This window comes from Electrona antarctica, assembly GCF_951216825.1.
Source record: "Electrona antarctica genome assembly, chromosome: 9".
Lineage (NCBI taxonomy): Eukaryota > Metazoa > Chordata > Actinopteri > Myctophiformes > Myctophidae > Electrona > Electrona antarctica.
Window position 1 is genome coordinate 52,065,578 of NC_136790.1, and position 20,452 is coordinate 52,086,029.

Below are 20,452 nucleotides of genomic sequence, written 5' to 3' on the forward strand. Positions count from 1 at the left end.
AATGCATGCATTCTAGAGGCAGGTTAGCCTAGAGTCCCAGCTTTCTACTCGCAGTGCAACGCGTTGTGAGCTTGTAGATCGGCTCTCGCGGACTCGCGCTGCATGTTAAAAAAGAACATACACTTATCTGCATTCTGCACTGTACGAATTCATTGGAAAATTAATATAACGGTGCGGTGAGCCCGGCCCGGACAGAACAGATTATTTCTATGGTTCACAGACATGCCGGTCTGACAGACAGACAGCAGTCACAAGGGCTAATTAGCCCTATAAAAAAATAGAAGTCCACATTATTGCATCAGCGCGTGCAATTCGGCCAGTCATAGTTTTAAGCCAGTGCACCTTAATTAATTATAATATGGGGAATTTATAGCTAGGCTGTAGGCTACTACATTGATGAGATCAATCAAGTTTGGTGCCAAATGTCCCGCGAAATTCGCGAATCATTTTAATATGACGACATCATCATAAATGAACCTGCACTTAGATCTGACAAAGAGGAGGCTACCCGCCGTATATGGTTGAAATTTTAAATAGCTATAGGCCTATGCCTACGTGTCCATGATCAGAACAAATCCATTCTCCACATGGCATTCAGACAGATGACAGTGAGATGATATTAATCTATTCCCCGCATGAATCAATGCAGCTCTGATAAAAATATCGGATATATGTTTTACCTCTGCAAAGGTGTGAGTGAGCAATTGTTTAATAGAAAAGAAAAGGCTTTATAATATAATTGCCAAGTATACGCTAGCTTGCTGCCTTGGTCCCGAACTTAAATAAATGGCCAAGCTGCATTTTATACCGTAAGTCAGCTTGACATTGCTGCAGCGGTGCGGAGCAGCGTTCACCGTTTTGTAAGCTTGGGAAAATGATTTATATAGTTTAATGGTAGGCTATAGACAATATAAAGAATCACGCACAAATGTAATGGTATATGGATGTAAAAAAAGAGACTGCAGGTGGTGGTCGTCGCTCCGGCGCTTGACATGGTCAGATCATTTTCTTTTAATTTCCTAATATAGCCTAATTTCTTTCCAGCAATCATTTTTATTTTAATTTGTGAAGCCACTATACTGGAAAATATCATTATTTTGTTGCATTCCGTCAGGAGGACCTCTATTTCGTTTGAGCTGTAAGGCCTATAGTTATTTTTTGTTTTTTTTACTGCTGTCTGCTGAGTCATGCTTGACGCCTTTTATGGTGTGAAATGGGGCGTGGATCAATGCAAATTAAGTTATCCGCTGATTTTCCGATCATTTGGCACCCGCTCGCATTCACCTGCGTACCTCACAACATACACCTGCGTACCTGTGGTACACACCGCTCTTTGAATTGCACGGCAAAAACAACGTTGCGTGATCGGACGGAATTTCCCGCATCTGTTTACGCTTCCGTTACACTCTTGCGTATTTCTCCTTTGTGAATGAGGACCCATATCAGTAAACCATGTTTGATCCGGCTTCATTATTTTTGCTAATCAGCAGCCACCTCATTCATGTTCTTCAGCAGTGCCCTTCTATTTTCCACTGCCGTTGTAAATTGAGCTGATAACTTTCAAGTGTCATTCAATATGATTGCTGTTACTAGTTAGCAGGACTAATATTGACAGGATACAGAAATTGCTTATGAACCAATAGGCTACAATTATTTTACTGTAATGCTTGATCATTTATTATTATTAGTAGTACTACTATAATTCCAGCTCATTCTGACGCTGCTTGCAGCAATATGTTACATGATGTAATTGTTTCTATTTGTATTTATTTTTTTTTACTTTTGGGAAGTTGTATATTTTGTTGTGGAGACAATGTCATTATCTTTCTTGGGTAATGATGCTGACAAAATGATTATTTTACAAATACTGTACATCAATTTTGTTGAGTTTAATAGTATTTTAAATATCTTTAACGTGTACATTATGTACTCTAACATCTTCCACCTTGATGGTTATCCATTCTCTGTGATGTATTTGAGAATATGTAAGATGATGATGATACTCCGTGTTCTACTGCAATAAACAACGTCTTCGTACTTTCGGCATTGATCAACAACACTAAAGTAGAAGACACTAAAGTAGAGACAAAAGGACCGGAGGAGAGAAAGGCACATAAGAAGACAGCCATACATTAACGTACTTTATTTCCATCAGTGATCATGAGACAACAAGCGTATTGGATTAACAGCCTATATTTACACGCAACTCCAATACACCTAAAGAACTACTAAGACACACAGTGGAGCCATATTGTACTCATTGTTCAAGCCCAGTTGCAGCAGTCGCAGCTGGTGTCGAACACGAGGCCAGAAGCGCAGCTCTGCGCGTAGGTCTGTCCGTTGGCGCACTGGTAGTAGTGGTTCTTGTTGGTGGGGTTTGGGTAGGATCCGTTGTTCCTGGTGGAGCAGAATCCAGATCCTCCACTGCTGCTTCCGCCTCCGCTGCTTCCGCCGCCACCGGGCACGGGGCGGGGGTGCTGGGTGGGGGTGACGGGGGCCAGAGGCTGTGTGCGAGGGCTGCAGCCTGAAGGGGGAGACAGAGGACAACGTGGGTGTCAAGAGAGATGGAACTCCGATGGGAGTCTTCGTGGAAATATGAAAGAGTATAAGAGTATACCGAAGTCCTGATGTCACTCCCACACGACCCATGGGTCACAGCGTTGTTATTATTATGTATTGGAATCCCCATGTGCAAATATTAGGAACTTTATTTATTCTATTAAGTTACATTTGATAACGTCTATGGAGGAGAAAGATAAATCACTCTTTGGATAAATATGTCACCCAGAGGCAGCACAGAAGTTAAGAGTTCAAGAGTTACAGGTACTAAACAGAAGGAAAGAAAGTACTCTAAAGCAATACAGGGCAAGAAAGAGAAAACAAGAAGTGCCGTCAGAACTACTGTATACCTATACAACTGTCCTGTACTAAGCTGGAAAAACAAAAAAACGTTTTTCTCCGACAGTTGATGCTTCATAATTATGATCCATATGAGTACAATCACCAGGGTGGTTTGTTTATTTTTGGTACACAATTCTTATATGACGACATACTGTACACCATCTAAGATTAGCATCCTCTAAGTGACGTCAGACTTTGGTGCTGCATGTCTGGTTCTGTACGGTGTGCGTGTGCGTGTGCGTGTGACAGAGCATGTTACCAGCAGCTCCGGTTCCCAGGCCACTCTTGATGGTGTTGATCAGAGGGTATTTTCCCTGGCCACAGAAATTGCCGCTGAAGTCGTCCAGGTCCAGACTCCAGACCATGGCTCCACCGAAACCGCTCTGCTTCAGCCAGTCGATCTGTGTACACGGACCGAGTTGTTAGTACTCCCGGAAATAGGAGACAGTGGCTACGAATCTGAGCAATACGTCAAATACTAATTGTGCACCTTGATGTTGAAGCTCTTGATGTTGTCGTATCCAACCCAGGTCTGGGTGTTGTAGGCGTAAGGCACCTGCTGGGGGGCATCCCAGGCCTGAGTGGCCCCTTGCTTCAGGAAGGTGCAGATCTGAATGAAGGCAGAGATTTATAGGTTCAAGGTGCTTTATCCTCACATGCATGTGCAATTCAGCCGGTGGGGGACATGACATTCTTGTACTCCGAGCTTCCTCAACAGTGTGGAAGAAACACAAAATAAGAATTACCTCATAGTAGGCCCAGAATCCAGGGTGACGGGTGAAGGGACCGGCAGGTCCAGCTCCACTGTTTGCATCTCCAACAGCGGTGTTGGAAGCGGAAGCCAGTTTGAAGGAGTGGCCGTAGGTGGGGAATCCGACAAGCAGCTTCTCAGCTGGGGCGCCCTGGCTCTTCCAGTAGTTCATAGCGTAATCCTATATATGGACAAGGAAACATTTACGGTTTACAGTAAAGACGATACATTCATACAGTTAACCACAATGTAGCCTACAAATCATAGTCTAGAGAGAGGAACCTCCACACTCACCATGTTGAAGTAGATCAGACTACCCTGGTCAGATGGTCCCTTGTACAGAGGGCTGTTCTCTCCAAGAATGTTCTCCCAGGAGCCGTGGAAGTCGTAGGTCATCACATGGAGGTAGTCCAAGATACTGGTGAAAGGACGGCGGTAGTCAGTGCAGTGTCGCCCACGCAGTGTGTATGTTAGTACATTAACCCCTGTATATGTGCTTGGTGCTTAATGTGTGTTATCTATACTGACCCTCCGATCGCGGAGATCTCGTATCCAGTGTCGATGGTTCCCTTTCCAGCAGAGACGGCAGCGGTGAGCATCAGACGAGGACGGTTGGTCTTCTTGGCTTCAGCCTCAAAGGCAGCCATCAGCTCCTGCAGAGAGACAAGAGGTGATATCCTCATAGGAGTTTGTTTTGATTGAAATATTTATTAACAGTTTGCAGAATTACAGTACATTTCAAGCACAAACTCAATACAAAGACCAATTAAGCATTACACTAGTTTACAAGAGTTACCTTGTTCAATTCATCAAAACATTTAGAGACGTACAAATAAGACACTTCTATATAGTCAAAGAACAGAACAGGAATTCATCATAATGGAGGTAAAAAGGGAAAAGAAAAATATACAGTGAGGGGAAAAGGGGGTGGGTGGTGGGGGGGGATTCAGATTTTACGGATTTTGGTTTGTAACACAAATGGGGGCTCGTGCGGGATCGTTGAGCATTGGGGGTGCAAATAATTAGCTTGGAGTACTGGCATTTCACTGCAGGACGCTGAGGAGACACATGAATTATGTAACATGATAGAAGGCTGACCTGACACAGGACGGTGAAGCGAGCCTTGTCCTCAGGTGGGGAGCCACGAGAGCCTGGGTACTCCCAGTCGATGTCCAGACCATCAAACTCGTACTGGCGCAGGAACTGGATCACGCTTTGGGCGAAGATCTGACGGTTAGCAGGACTGGCCACCATGGCTGTGAACCTGCAGAGAGAGAGAGAGAGAGACAGAGACAGTCAGAGAGAGAGAGTCATACTAGTGCTTTTACCCATTCCTGAGGTTCCTGTCACTAGCTGATCTTTAATACTCACTTGGCAGTGCCAAAGTTCCATCCACCAATGGCCAGCAGGGTCTTCAGATTGCTGTTCCTGAAAAAACAAATATATATATATATATTATTTTAGTTCTCGTGCCTTTGTGTTACACTGTAGGATGCAGTAGGTGTGTGCGTGTGCTTGTGTGTGTGTTTCTGCTCGCTCACTGGTTCTTGAGAGCCTGGAACTGTCCATATAGCTTCTGGTCGTTCCACTCGAAGGACTTGATCATGTTGTTGTCCATGGTAGCGAAGGCATAGATGAGGTGGTCACAGAGACATGGGTCAATCTGGGTGGGGAAGTACATCCCAGCACCGGGACGGTACTGTCCCCAGTTGGTGAAATAACAGGAGAGGATGTAGGAGGATCCTGCAGGACATGATATAAGATGCAGTTAGGTTGTTTTGTTGTCGATATAATTCTTTGTATTCTGCCATTTGAGAGTAGCCTATCACACCAAGTGGACAAACGTACCTAGCTGCGCGTGCAGCAGGAGAGCCAGTCCTGCAGACACAGAGAAACAAGCAGGAAGTCAGTTAGGAAAAGCACTCAAGGTGCGTTCACACAGGAGGCGACGATACCTTTCATGTTGCTTCATTCGCATGATTTTGGTCACTGGGACTTTGCATGTTTGCCTGTGCTATTTCTGTCCTATCCTATTGCAGCATGCTGTCAAGCTTTGTATGTACCGGTATACACATAATGGAAACATTATCGAAAACTAATAACAGATTTAAACTAGCAGTTGTAGGTGTGAAATTAACCAAGATGGAGCAACTACGTGGTTTATTTCTTGACAAAATAATATGTACTCTAGGCTATAAATATAGGCCTAGATTACCATCAGCTATCCTGCCTGGGACAAATGATTGTGGAGCTCGGTGGTAATTTGTTCGTTTGCATACAATGCTGCATGAAAAACATATCTTGTGAATGTGCCGTCAGACTTGAGGAGTATAGTTCACCCAAAACAACGTTTGTTTGTTTTTGTCACATTCCTAAGCCAATAATTTGATGGCTGGTGTAAAGATGCTAATGTCTCCATGCAGCAGGAGACCAAATTACTGGCTTGAATCTCCATGAATTCAAGGCCTCACAGGGTGTGTAATAAGTAACTAATAAGTAATAAGTCATGATTTGTGTGAACTATACTCCTTTAATTAAGACTAAGTGACAGACAAAAGTTACTCATTATCAAACAAAATTGCGTTTATACAATACTTGATAAGCTACTATTTAAGAAATATGTTGAACAGATAATATATTTCAAAATGTAGCTAAATAATCTTTTTCTACAAAAACAGAGATATATTTGTCAGCTTACCAACGCAGATGAGAAGCTTGCCCATGGTGCCTCTGTACAGCTAACTGAACGCCAGTAAAGCCCTTATGAAGAAAAGTGAATGACGTGTAGGCTCACTCAATGACTCCACACCCACCACTGATGTGATGTTTAGATCACGGTTTATTTTGTACAGGTTGTGTAGGCATGTGGTTTCTATAACATGAGAAATGAGAAGATAAACAACATTGATGTACCGGCAATCACTCTACATTCAAATGTATCAACCAAAAATCACTGATCTACAAGCTCTCACATAATAGGCTGTAAGTGGTAAACTCTAGCAGTAGTGCCAAAGAACACAAAATACAAACAAAGCAATAGCACTTTACGTATCAACCAAAAATCACTGATCTACAAGCTCTCACATAGGCTTTAAGTGGTAAACTCTAGCAGTAGTGCCAAAGAACAACACAAAATACAAACAAAGCAATAGCACTTTACATCCATAACAATAAGATTGAACATAGGCATGAAAACGTTTGCATTTACATAAACCAAACACTTACTATCAATGGACGCACAACCTCTCCCAACAACTCTGCAGTGAAGAATGAACTAGCACATAGTGAACTGGTACATGAACTGTGTGGCTTGATTAAGTGAAGGAACTACACCTGCTGGTGTCATAGTGACCTAATCAACTCAATAAACTTCACCTGCTTGTTGGAGCCACTACTCTAGGAGGGGGGAGGGGTGAGTGTGGACTAAACCAACTGGCCTTACTCTAGGAGGGGGGAGGGGTGAGTGTGGACTAAACCAACTGGCCTTTTTAACACCTTATATAGGTTCCATTTCCTCTCCATGGTCCTCATTCACAACGGCGTTTACGCTCATACCGTTACGTAACGTGAGCGGAGCGTGAGCGGACAGGCATTTACGTGGATTCCCACATTACGTGGGAATTCATGAACTTGAACGTGAACTTGACGGTGACGTCGGATGGTCGGAATCTCCGCTAAAAGCTGCGCCAGCTCAGAGGGTCGTGTACTGCTTGCGTAGATTTATTCAGAAGGCTTTAGTCTTCATTCTGAATCAATTAAAATTCCCCAAATCTCAGATAAAATATGTAGGAATGTGTCCAAAACATTGGTCAGCACATAAAAAAATGATAGCTTATATAAAAGCCAAGTATCACTTGGATGCCTAAATGCATGCATTCTAGAGGCAGGTTAGCCTAGAGTCCCAGCTTTCTACTCGCAGTGCAACGCGTTGTGAGCTTGTAGATCGGCTCTCGCGGACTCGCGCTGCATGTTAAAAAAGAACATACACTTATCTGCATTCTGCACTGTACGAATTCATTGGAAAATTAATATAACGGTGCGGTGAGCCCGGCCCGGACAGAACAGATTATTTCTATGGTTCACAGACATGCCGGTCTGACAGACAGACAGCAGTCACAAGGGCTTGCATCAGCGCGTGCAATTCGGCCAGTCATAGTTTTAAGCCAGTGCACCTTAATTAATTATAATATGGGGAATTTATAGCTAGGCTGTAGGCTACTACATTGATGAGATCAATCAAGTTTGGTGCCAAATGTCCCGCGAAATTCGCGAATCATTTTAATATGACGACATCATCATAAATGAACCTGCACTTAGATCTGACAAAGAGGAGGCTACCCGCCGTATATGGTTGAAATTTTAAATAGCTATAGGCCTATGCCTACGTGTCCATGATCAGAACAAATCCATTCTCCACATGGCATTCAGACAGATGACAGTGAGATGATATTAATCTATTCCCCGCATGAATCAATGCAGCTCTGATAAAAATATCGGATATATGTTTTACCTCTGCAAAGGTGTGAGTGAGCAATTGTTTAATAGAAAAGAAAAGGCTTTATAATATAATTGCCAAGTATACGCTAGCTTGCTGCCTTGGTCCCGAACTTAAATAAATAAATGGCCAAGCTGCATTTTATACCGTAAGTCAGCTTGACATTGCTGCAGCGGTGCGGAGCAGCGTTCACCGTTTTGTAAGCTTGGGAAAATGATTTATATAGTTTAATGGTAGGCTATAGACAATATAAAGAATCACGCACAAATGTAATGGTATATGGATGTAAAAAAAGAGACTGCAGGTGGTGGTCGTCGCTCCGGCGCTTGACATGGTCAGATCATTTTCTTTTAATTTCCTAATATAGCCTAATTTCTTTCCAGCAATCATTTTTATTTTAATTTGTGAAGCCACTATACTGGAAAATATCATTATTTTGTTGCATTCCGTCAGGAGGACCTCTATTTCGTTTGAGCTGTAAGGCCTATAGTTATTTTTTGTTTTTTTTACTGCTGTCTGCTGAGTCATGCTTGACGCCTTTTATGGTGTGAAATGGGCCGTGGATCAATGCAAATTAAGTTATCCGCTGATTTTCCGATCATTTGGCACCCGCTCGCATTCACCTGCGTACCTCACAACATACACCTGCGTACCTGTGGTACACACCGCTCTTTGAATTGCACGGCAAAAACAACGTTGCGTGATCGGACGGAATTTCCCGCATCTGTTTACGCTTCCGTTACACTCTTGCGTATTTCTCCTTTGTGAATGAGGACCCATATCAGTAAACCATGTTTGATCCGGCTTCATTATTTTTGCTAATCAGCAGCCACCTCATTCATGTTCTTCAGCAGTGCCCTTCTATTTTCCACTGCCGTTGTAAATTGAGCTGATAACTTTCAAGTGTCATTCAATAATGATATGATTGCTGTTACTAGTTAGCAGGACTAATATTGACAGGATACAGAAATTGCTTATGAACCAATAGGCTACAATTATTTTACTGTAATGCTTGATCATTTATTATTATTAGTAGTACTACTATAATTCCAGCTCATTCTGACGCTGCTTGCAGCAATATGTTACATGATGTAATTGTTTCTATTTGTATTTATTTTTTTTTACTTTTGGGAAGTTGTATATTTTGTTGTGGAGACAATGTCATTATCTTTCTTGGGTAATGATGCTGACAAAATGATTATTTTACAAATACTGTACATCAATTTTGTTGAGTTTAATAGTATTTTAAATATCTTTAACGTGTAATGTGTACATTATGTACTCTAACATCTTCCACCTTGATGGTTATCCATTCTCTGTGATGTATTTGAGAATATGTAAGATGATGATGATACTCCGTGTTCTACTGCAATAAACAACGTCTTCGTACTTTCGGCATTGATCAACAACACTAAAGTAGAGACAAAAGGACCGGAGGAGAAAAAGGCACATAAGAAGACAGCCATACAATAACGTACTTTATTTCCATCAGTGATCATGAGACAACAAGCGTATTGGATTAACAGTCTATATTTACACGCAACTCCAATACACCTAAAGAACTACTAAGACACACGGTGGAGCCATATTGTACTCATTGTTCAAGCCCAGTTGCAGCAGTCGCAGCTGGTGTCGAACACGAGGCCAGAAGCGCAGCTCTGCGCGTAGGTCTGTCCATTGGCGCACTGGTAGTAGTGGTTCTTGTTGGTGGGGTTTGGGTAGAATCCGTTGTTCCTGGTGGAGCAGAATCCAGATCCTCCACTGCTGCTTCCGCCTCCGCTGCTTCCGCCGCCACCGCCGGGCACGGGACGTGGGTGCTGGGTGGGGGTGACGGGGGCCAGAGGCTGTGTGCGAGGGCTACAGCCTGAAGGGGGAGACAGAGGACAATGTGGGTGTCAAGAGAGATGGAACTCCGATGGGAGTCTTCGTGGAAATATGAAAGCGTATAAGAGTATACCGAAGTACCTGATGTCACTCCCACACTACCCATGGGTCACATCGTTATTATTATTATGTATTGGAATCCAAATATGTGCAAATATTAGGAACTTTATTTATTCTATTAAGTTACATTTGATAACGTCTATGGAGGAGAAAGATAAATCACTCTTTGGATAAATAATTGGAAATATGTCACCCAGAGGCAGCACAGAAGTTAAGAGTTCAAGAGTTACAGGTAATAAACAGTAAGGAAATAAAGTACTCTAAAGCAATACAGGGCAAGACAGAGAAAACAAGAAGTGACGACAAGCAGAACTACTGTATACAAGAATAGTGTATACCTATACAACTGTCCTGTACTAAGCTGGAAAAACAAAAAAAATGCTTCATAATTATGATCCATATGAGTAAAATCACCAGGGTGGTTTGTTTATTTCTGGAACACAATTCTTATATGACGACATACACCACCTAAGATTAGCTTCCTCTAGCGGCAGTGATGTCAGACTTTGGTGCTGCATGTCTGGTTCTGTACTGTGTGCGTGCGTGCGTGCGTGCGTGCGTGACAGAGCATGTTACCAGCAGCTCCGGTTCCCAGGCCAGTCTTGATGGTGTTGATCAGAGGGTATTTTCCCAGGCCACAGAAATTGCCGCTGAAGTCATCCAGGTCCAGACTCCAGACCATGGCTCCACCGAAACCGCTCTGCTTCAGCCAGTCGATCTGTGTACACGGACCGAGTTGTTAGTACTCCCGGAAATAGGAGACAGTGGCTACGAATCTGAGCAATACGTCAAATACTAATTATGCACCTTGATGTTGAAGCTCTTGATGTTGTCGTATCCAACCCAGGTCTGGGTGTTGTAGGCGTAAGGCACCTGCTGGGGGGCATCCCAGGCCTGAGTGGCGCCTTGCTTCAGGAAGGTGCAGATCTGAATGAAGGCAGAGATTTATAGGTTCAAGGTGCTTTATCCTCACATGCATGTGCAATTCAGCCAGTGGGGGACATGACATTCTTGTACTCCGAGCTTCCTCAACAGTGTGGAAGAAACACAAAATAAGAATTACCTCATAGTAGGCCCAATTACCTCATAGTAGGCCCAGAATCCAGCCTGACGGGTGAAGGGACCGGCAGGTCCAGCTCCACTGTTTGCATCTCCAACAGCGGTGTTGGAAGCGGAAGCCAGTTTGAAGGTGTGGCCGTAGGTGGGGAATCCGACAAGCAGCTTCTCAGCTGGGGCGCCCTGGCTCTTCCAGTAGTTCATAGCGTAATCCTATATATGGACAAGGAAACATTTACGGTTTACAGTAAAGACGATACATTCATACAGTTAACCACAATGTAGCCTACAAATCATAGTCTAGAGAGAGGAACCTCCACACTCACCATGTTGAAGTAGATCAGACTACCCTGGTCAGATGGGCCCTTGTACAGAGGGCTGTTCTCTCCAAGAATCTTCTCCCAGGAGCCGTGGAAGTCGTAGGTCATCACATGGAGGTAGTCCAAGATACTGGTGAAAGGACAGCGGTAGTCAGTGCAGTGTCGCCCACGCAGTGTGTATGTTGGTACATTAACCCCTGTATATGTGCTTGGTGCTTAATGTGTGTTATCTATACTGACCCTCCGATCGCGGAGATCTCGTATCCAGTGTCGATGGTTCCCTTTCCAGCAGAGACGGCAGCGGTGAGCATCAGACGAGGACGGTTGGTCTTCTTGGCTTCAGCCTCAAAGGCAGCCAACAGCTCCTGCAGAGAGACAAGAGGTGATATCCTCATAGGAGTTTGTAACATAGGGGTTTGTAACACAAATGGGGGCTCGTCCGGGATCGTTGAGCATTGGGGGTGCAAATAATTAGCTTGGCGTACTGGCATTTCACTGCAGGACGCTGAGGAGACACATAGCATGAATTATGTAACATGATAGAAGGCTGACCTGACACAGGACGGTGTAGCGAGCCTTGTCCTCAGGTGGGGAGCCACGAGAGCCTGGGTACTCCCAGTCGATGTCCAGACCATCAAACTCGTACTGGCGCAGGAACTGGATCACGCTTTGGGCGAAGATCTGACGGTTAGCAGGACTGGCCACCATGGCTGTGAACCTGCAGAGAGAGAGAGACAGAGACAGTCAGAGAGAGATTCATACTAGAGCTTTTACCCATTCCTGAGGTTCCTGTCACTAGCTGATCTTTAATACTCACTTGGCAGTGCCAAAGTTCCATCCACCAATGGCCAGCAGGGTCTTCAGATTGCTGTTCCTGGAAAAAAAGAAAATATATTCTTTGAGTTCTCGTGCCTTTGTGTCACACTGTAGGATGCAGTAGGTGTGTGCGTGTGCTTGTGTGTGTGTTTCTGCTCGCTCACTGGTTCTTGAGAGCCTGGAACTGTCCATATAGCTTCTGGTCGTCCCACTCGAAGGACTTGATCATGTTGTTGTCCATTGTAGCGAAGGCATAGATGAGGTGGTCACAGAGACACGGGTCAATCTGTGTGGGGAAGTACTTCCCAGCACCGGGACGGTACTGTCCCCAGTTGGTGAAATAACAGGAGAGGATGTAGGAGGATCCTGCAGGACATGATATAAGATGCAGTTAGGTTGTTTTGTTGTCGATATAATTTTTTGTATTCTGCCATTTGAGAGTAGCCTATCACACCAAGTGGACAAACGTACCTAGCTGCGCGTGCAGCAGGAGAGCCAGTCCTGCAGACACAGAGAAACAAGAAAGAAGTCAGTTAGGAAAAGCACTCAAGGTGCGTTCACACAGGAGGCGACGATACCTTTCATGTTGCTTCATTCGCATGATTTTGGTCACTGGGACTTTGCATGTTTGCCTGTGCTATTTCTGTCCTATCCTATTGCAGCATGCTGTCAGCTTTGTATGTACCGGTATACACATAATGGAAACATTATCGAAAACTAATAACAGATTTAAACTAGCAGTTGTAGGTGTGAAATAACCAAGATGGAGCAACTACGTGGTTTATTTCTTGACAAAATAATATGTACTCTAGGCTATAAATATAGGCCTAGATTACCATCAGCTATCCTGCCTGGGACAAATGATTGTGGAGCTCGGTGGTAATTTGTTCGTTTGCATACAATGCTGCATGAAAAACATATCTTGTGAATGTGGAGTATAGTTCACCCAAAACAACGTTTGTTTGTTTTTGTCACATTCCTAAGCCAATAATTTGATGGCTGGTGTAAAGATGCTAATGTCTCCATGCAGCAGGAGACCAAATTACTGGCTTGAATCTCCATGAATTCAAGGCCTCACAGGGTGTGTAATAAGTAACTAATAAGTAATAAAGTCATGATTTGTGTGAACTATACTCCTTTAATTAAGACTAAGTGACAGACAAAAGTTACTCATTATCAAACAAAATTGCGTTTACAATACTTGATAAGCTACTATTTAAGAAATATGTTGAACAGATAATATATTTCAAAATGTAGCTAAATAATCTTTTTCTACAAAAACAGAGATATATTTTTCAGCTTACCAACGCAGATGAGAAGCTTGCCCATGGTGCCTCTGTACAGCTAACTGAACGCCAGTAAAGCCCTTATATAGGTTCCATTTCCTCTCCATATCAGTAAACCATGTTTGATCCGGCTTCATTATTTTTGCTAATCAGCAGCCACCTCATTCATGGTCTTAGTCAGCAGTGCCCTTCTATTTTCCACTGGCGTTGTAAATTGAGCTGATAACTTTCAAGTGTCATTCAATAATGATATGGTTGCTGTTACTAGTTAGCAGGACTAATATTGACAGGATACAGAAATTGCTTATGAACCAATAGGCTACAACTATTTTACTGTAATGCTTGATTATTTATTATTATTATTAGTAGTACTAGTACTACTAGTACTAGTACTACTAGTACTAGTAGTAGTAGTAGTAGTAGTAGTAGTAGTAGTAGTAGTATTTTGTAAGGTGTTGCAATAGATGCTTCTGGTCGTTGTAGTGTTTTGAGTGGATTGGAGAGCCTCTATGTTTCAACGTTGTAAGTGTATCGTTGTGTGTTGACATGGTACTGTTTTGTCTATGTATTGTATTCATTGTGTTGTGTTGTGCCCGAGGACCCCCTCTAAAACCAGACGATGCATCTCAAGGGGCTTTCCTTTAGATAAGATTTCAATATATTTCAATGTGTAGGAGAAAACTATCGCACACCTAGCAATCAGGCGTATGCACAGGTGCGTAGGCCAGTGGACATCAATGAAAGCAATAAGGTACACCCGCACACTGTGTATCTGCTCGGCACAAGAGTATTGTCTTATTTAATGAAGCAACGTTTCGGTCACTAGGGACCTTCCTCAGGCCTGAGGGTGTTATTGCGGGTGTACCTTATTGCTTTCTCCAATATATTTCAATGTGAAATGTCACCACCTAAATCAAAAGTTAGGAAAACCTAGAAATACCACATCGGAGTTGTTGTATGCCTCGTACAACCAGTTGCCGTTTACGTCCGTATATGTCCAGAAATCATGCCAAGGTATACCAACCTGCGGGTACATCGGGAGCAATTAGGGGTTCAGAGTCTTGCTCAAGGACAATAACTCTTGGGGGAGCCCGGGATTCGAACTGGGAACCTGAGGTTCCCATCCGGCCTCTCTTCCGGCCACTCTACCCCTGAGACTGACACTGCCAGAAGGCAGACGGATAGCCTGAAGACAACACAGTTGTATAGCAGGCAGGGATACAGTAGGCCACAGAATGTTTATAGAGGGTATGCGCGTGACATCATCATCAAACCAGGAAGTTATGCAGGAACGCCTACTGAGTGGCAAAAAACTACTTTCTGGCCTTGATAGTCCATACATCCACACAGAAAAGTCATATCTGATTGCATGAAACAACATTAAACAATGTTAAACTCACTTTGCCCTGTTGCTTTGCCACTCGATGTGCCATTCACTTTAAGCATGCGCATACTCTCTACACACACACACACACACACACACACACACACACACACACACACACACACACACAGACACACACACACACACACACACACACACACACACACACACACACACACACACATTGTATTATAGCCTAATGTAGGTTGATAATTCAGTATCAGTATACCTGACGAAGGCCCTTTGAGGCCGAAACGTTTTTTTTTTGTCCGCTCTGTCAATAAATTATTTTGGGAGCTTTTTAAACGGTGTACGGACCTCCTCTCTCCTCTCTTTGACAATTGGTTGGTACTGTGTGTGGTACAGTATGTGGACCATGGTGACATTGATCAATTCTTGATAAAAAAAGCTTCTAATATATTATTTATGCCCCAAAGTCTATAAATCTCACACTATTAACCCATTTTGGGCGGGAACCCCTTTTGGTGTTCTAAGCATTATGTTATACTTTAGCTATTGAAAAATAGCAGACTTAGTTGTAGGTCTGCTATTTTTGAAAAATCGTGAAAATGTGGTGCAAATCTTTAAATATATATTCTTTCAGAGCCGTTTTAACTCAAATCTTTGCTTCTGGGGGGAGGGTCCTGATGGAAATAAAATTCCGGCGACCCCAAGGATCGTATTAATGGATAAAAATAAATTATATCTATTCTGTAATGCTAATTAGAAAGGACTGTAAATATATATATCTTCAATAACCCAGCAGGGAGACCAAATACCGTGCTGTATTTACCTTAAAAATGAGTGAGTAGCCCTTTAAATCTTGAATGACAGTCACTCTACCATAAAAAATAGAAGGATACCTTAAAAACGAATTGGAGACAGACGAAATAAAGTTCTGAGAGGAAGTTTAAGGTTTTAACTGTAATTTTTAGTAGGTAATAAAGTCAATTTACATAGAAAATGTGCTACATGGTTCAGATAATAATAATAATAGTACAATACATCACTATAATTTAGAGTATTCAATTGTTCCAATATGGATCCGAACTGCCCCTCTTCACAGCATCTTCCTGGCTTATACTGCATCTGACGTCAGTTGTTGATAAACGTTCATTGGCTGAATAGATAGTTCATTTCCGCAATATCCACGGTGGTGCTGGTTGTCGAGCACTCATTGGACCAGCACATGGATGATGAGACTGGTATCGTGACATCTTCCTTGGTTCCGTCATTGATGGCCATAGACCGGGAAAGCACAGAGGCTGGCGTTGCTATGGCAACCTGAAGATAACATTCTTTCCTTGCTAGCTGTGAACTCTTCGACAGAGAGAAATGGCCTGCTATCTACTTTCTCACTAGGCACCAAGGTCAAATACATGTCTCAAATCAAAATAGACCTCTCAGTATGGCAAGTTAACTTGACTGGGGAAAGTCTAATAGAGACAGTGAATCTGAACTTGGCGTCCGGAAACCCATAATATAAGTATGATAATAATATAAAGGATAATATAGGGCTGAGATGATTAGGCACGTGGATGGTGACATGACATAAATAGGATAAGGAGAACAACCCGGAGTAAACAGGCAGTAGGCTAAGAGTAAAATGATAAAAAGGGCAAGATGACCAAATATGACTCATATGGAACACGGTCTGGGCCCAAGTTCTATCTGAGTTGACCAACAGAATATGATGGAGTGGCCAACTTGACATGACGTGTAAACAACATGTCAGAATTTATCTATCAACTCCGCCCTTAGTTTACAAATAATGTCAAGGTGGCAACAAAATAAACCTACTTAAAAATGGGAAAAGGTCAATTATAATTTATGGAATTTAGGATGTCCGAATGTGGAAAAAAAATAAAAACAATTAAAACCTATTTTTTTTTTAATAAAAAAATAATAATAATAGAAGCATAAGCTAAGCAACTAGCAACAACAACAAAATTATATAAATGTACCTAATTCATTGAAAACCTCAAATGACTTTCCCTATACCACAACAATAGAACTGATTATTGATTGAATGGTGGATCTGAAAAATGAGAATGATTAAGAAAATAGGAAAGATGAAGAGGGGAGAAAGATATGTATGAGATTACAGCTAAAAATGGGATTGGGTGATGAACAAATTGGGATGGAAAAATATATCTATATATCTAAATATCTACATTGAGGTAAGGGGCATTGAAGTTAAGGTAAACAGAAAAATACCATGTCATGTTCCACCCAAAAATGGGTCTTTATAAAATTAATGACCGAAAACAACCTAAAATTTGGAGCCAAAGGTCAAATGGACCACAGGACCTGCATCGACATGGGGGCTTCGTCAGCCAGGTGCACTAATCACATTCCTTCAGATCACATCAGTGGGTCACATTTCAGGGCTCTCAAACAGCAAACGACAGTAAACTTAAGAGAGGCTATCATTATGACAGGAGAAGTTAGTGAAAAGTCAAGATTTTTTGTCTGGGGTCCTGTGGAAACCTTACTAATATTATCACCCACAAAGGTGGGTTCACATGGCCAACAGGCCTGGATACAAGTCCATAGGATCTATGTCCATGTATCCTCAAAATAATTTAGACAAAACTCACATGAGATGGTATTCCTCATTCCCCCAATTCAATACTTCCTGAGTCCTCGTCGGTCCTAATGGGGAGGCACACCAGTTCCTTGAGAATGGATGAACAGAATGAAAGGGGAAAAATTAAAACATGTTTTGGAGATATGAACTGGGAGATATGTGGAAGAATTATTGAATTCAGAATGGTAACTTAACTATGGGATAATGGCAATGGAATGCCACAGCAGAGGTTTGGTTCTGACTTCTTTGACTACCTGCGATATGAATATCAGAGGAGAGAAAGGAAAGAAAAATACTTTGACCAAGGCCCAATATTAATATCAAATCAATAACAGTAATAACAAATTACATTAAGTGATGGAGACGGTGGATGTCCATGGTAAAAAATGGGAAAACACCCTAAAACTGAGAGTGTCAAAAACGGTATAAAATTAACCTTGAGTGTCATGAATGGACTACATTTAACCTTAAGTTGGGAAGGCTGCGTTCCCGATTGGAATGCACCCAAAACTGGGAGGGATGGTGATAAGATAGCTGTTTATATAACAAAGAAGCAAGTGTTCTCAAAACATAAAAACAAGTAAAAGAAAATAAGAAAATGGAAGGACAATGGGTGAAGGGGGAAGGGGGGGGGGGGGGGGGGGGGAAACAACTGTACGAGAATGAGTGTGGTTGGTGCAAAATAAATATAATAATAATGAGTGAATCAGAGTAATTAAATAAAAATAAAATAACCATTAGAGGCATGGTGAAATAAAATTAACCTTAAAAGCATGGTGAGGTAGAAAACATAACCAATAATCAATAATTACTAATGAACTGAGGCTGGGTTTCCAGTACTCACTATCACTGGGAAATACAGTACTCAAGGCTGAGGTTCAGAGAGAACAAGAGAGTGCACTATGACCAGCATATCACTCACCTCGATCCTCTGAAACCCCGCCCTTCACGTCTACGCCAGTGATAGTGGTTCTGGAAATCCTGTGGGTAAGCCATAAAGAAAACAAAATATCAGAATTATACAGGGAAAAATATCAGGTGAGAATGAATAATAACAATGTAACTGGGTGTTAAAAAAAAAAAAAATACAATACTTGAGGGTTTACTGTGTAGTTTGGCAGGCAGAATTCCATATAGGAAAACTATAACACATGGGTGAGACAGGTTAAATCATATGGGCAAAAACATGACTAATAAATGATAAATTTAAACAAATATTTGCACCGGTTATAAATTGACTTTCACAAAAGTCATAAAAAGGTGTTCCTCGCAGAGGAAGAAAATCAGACAACCCTACACAAAAACACGTGGCAGGTTAAGCCTCTCGATAAACTAGCAGATAGCACTTCATGGCCCCTAGCACTTAATGGCCCAAAATAGATGGTCAAATTGTCTTGTAGTTCACGAATCAGCAAAGTATACGGGATTGAAGAGATGGCTACCCTCAACGCTCATTCCCCCAGTGCTAACTGGTATGTCAGAGACATCGTACCCATAAATGGCAAAATAGGCATTAGTTGCCTATAGCCGGAAAAGATGAAATGGAGATAAATTTATAAAATAAATGCCGGTATGGAAGTGTTCAAATGAAAGAAATGAAAATGGGCTACATAATCTCCCTCCTGTAGTTAAAAGAGAGGAGAATATACTTAAAAAATGAATGGAAAGAACAGTGTGATCTGTTCACTTTGGAAAATGGTGAAATGTTCCTTTAAGGGGGAAAAATCTAAAAGGGAGAATAACTAAGAGTTTATACTATTGAGGGTCACGGTCCAGATAAAATAAGTAAGAACTCTTTCTATTCTCGTGTCGACTCAAGGCAGGAAAGAAATCTTGGAAAGGAGGAAAAAAATAAATATATAACCTAGACTGTAATACTCCAACAGTATGCCTACTGACTGCAGTAAAAGAGCTATGTCACAAAATATGAAGTTAGGAGAGGGATAGCAAAACTATAGATATAGAAAGCTGTACATACTTTCTGAAACATAAGTTGGAAATGATAGACAACCTATTGTGACCATACGTTAGCAGGTAAAAAAATGAAATTAACTAAATTGGACAAAATAAATGTAGTAATTAAAAAATAATAAATAGGGAGAATAAGTTCTGTCTTGAATGTTAAAACTTTTATGACTGAAAATAATTTATTTAATTCAAAAAGGGAGTATTCCACACATACACAGGGAGAGAGAGAAAGAGACAGACCCAGGCCCAGCGTTCTCCCCGTAAATCTCACCTGGAGGGAGGACAGACAGAGACAGACCGTTCTCACTGTGCATATCACTTATTGGAGGGAGAATAGAGAGAGACAGACATATGTCAGAGACATATGTCACTCACACTATGTATTTCACATATAGGAGGGAGGACAGACAGAAAGAGACTGTTCTCACACTGTGCATTTCACATGAGAGATATTACGCAGATAGACAGACCCAGGGCTGCTCTTTCAGGCATACAGACACAAAATAGGATACACTGAAATTTGTACCTAATGTTACATGTAATATTATGAAAAATATCCAGATGTAATCTTAAGGCAATGATAAAAAATTTAAATGCAGTAAAAACTGTAAAAATAACTATTCCTAATACACTTCTGAAGTTATAAAACAAGATGGCGTTCCCACAGCACACACACACACAGACTGGGAGGGAGAAACGCACGCACGCACACACACATCACATTGGGCATGGATGGACAGGGAGGGAGAGACACGCACGCACACTGAGACTGCACTGACATGCATTACAAAGTAAGCGCACGCTAACGGGAGTGGAATGGGAGACACAAAACAAATGTAGATAAGAAAAGCGTAAATTAAAACAGTCGGACAGGGAAAAAATCGCCTCAGCTGAGGAGGGGAACGAGATAAATTAATCATAATAATCATTAAACTATCTAG

At 41.9% G+C, this 20,452-nt stretch overlaps 2 protein-coding genes across 2 annotated transcripts; both read right to left on the reverse strand.

Moving 5' to 3' along the window:
• Window positions 1-2,128: 2,128 nt before the first annotated feature.
• Window positions 2,129-7,023, reverse strand: LOC306928948 (acidic mammalian chitinase-like). The gene is made up of 12 exons (XM_079509270.1): window positions 6,878-7,023; window positions 6,351-6,524; window positions 5,501-5,530; window positions 5,194-5,395; window positions 5,024-5,080; window positions 4,751-4,916; window positions 4,181-4,305; window positions 3,947-4,070; window positions 3,648-3,833; window positions 3,392-3,511; window positions 3,161-3,302; window positions 2,129-2,524 (listed from the first exon to the last, which is right to left on the reverse strand). Exons 2-12 carry the CDS (start codon window positions 6,373-6,375, stop codon window positions 2,265-2,267), a joined length of 1,437 nt encoding a protein of 478 aa, XP_079365396.1. The 5' UTR covers window positions 6,376-6,524; window positions 6,878-7,023; the 3' UTR covers window positions 2,129-2,264.
• A 2,653-nt stretch (window positions 7,024-9,676) lies between these two features.
• Window positions 9,677-13,649, reverse strand: LOC306928947 (acidic mammalian chitinase-like). The gene is made up of 11 exons (XM_079509269.1): window positions 13,588-13,649; window positions 12,755-12,784; window positions 12,448-12,649; window positions 12,285-12,341; window positions 12,020-12,185; window positions 11,708-11,832; window positions 11,474-11,597; window positions 11,175-11,360; window positions 10,899-11,018; window positions 10,668-10,809; window positions 9,677-10,011 (listed from the first exon to the last, which is right to left on the reverse strand). The coding sequence occupies exons 1-11, from the start codon at window positions 13,610-13,612 to the stop codon at window positions 9,749-9,751; spliced, it is 1,440 nt and encodes a 479-aa protein (XP_079365395.1). The 5' UTR covers window positions 13,613-13,649; the 3' UTR covers window positions 9,677-9,748.
• Window positions 13,650-20,452: the final 6,803 nt, after the last annotated feature.

Bases quoted from the DNA above. Each gene is read 5' to 3' on its own strand.
- LOC306928948 (XM_079509270.1), bottom strand. From the start codon at position 6,375: ATGGGCAAGCTTCTCATCTGCGTTG. The intron at 4,071-4,180 runs GTCAGTATAGAT...TCCTTTCACCAG, and splicing joins GAGATCTCCGCGATCGGAGG to TATCTTGGACTACCTCCATG. The intron at 3,303-3,391 runs GTGCACAATTAG...CCGTGTACACAG, and splicing joins TCAAGAGCTTCAACATCAAG to ATCGACTGGCTGAAGCAGAG.
- LOC306928947 (XM_079509269.1), bottom strand. From the start codon at position 13,612: ATGGGCAAGCTTCTCATCTGCGTTG. The intron at 12,186-12,284 runs GTGAGTATTAAA...CTCTCTCTGCAG, and splicing joins TGGAACTTTGGCACTGCCAA to GTTCACAGCCATGGTGGCCA. The intron at 11,833-12,019 runs GTCAGCCTTCTA...GTCTCTCTGCAG, and splicing joins GCTACACCGTCCTGTGTCAG to GAGCTGTTGGCTGCCTTTGA.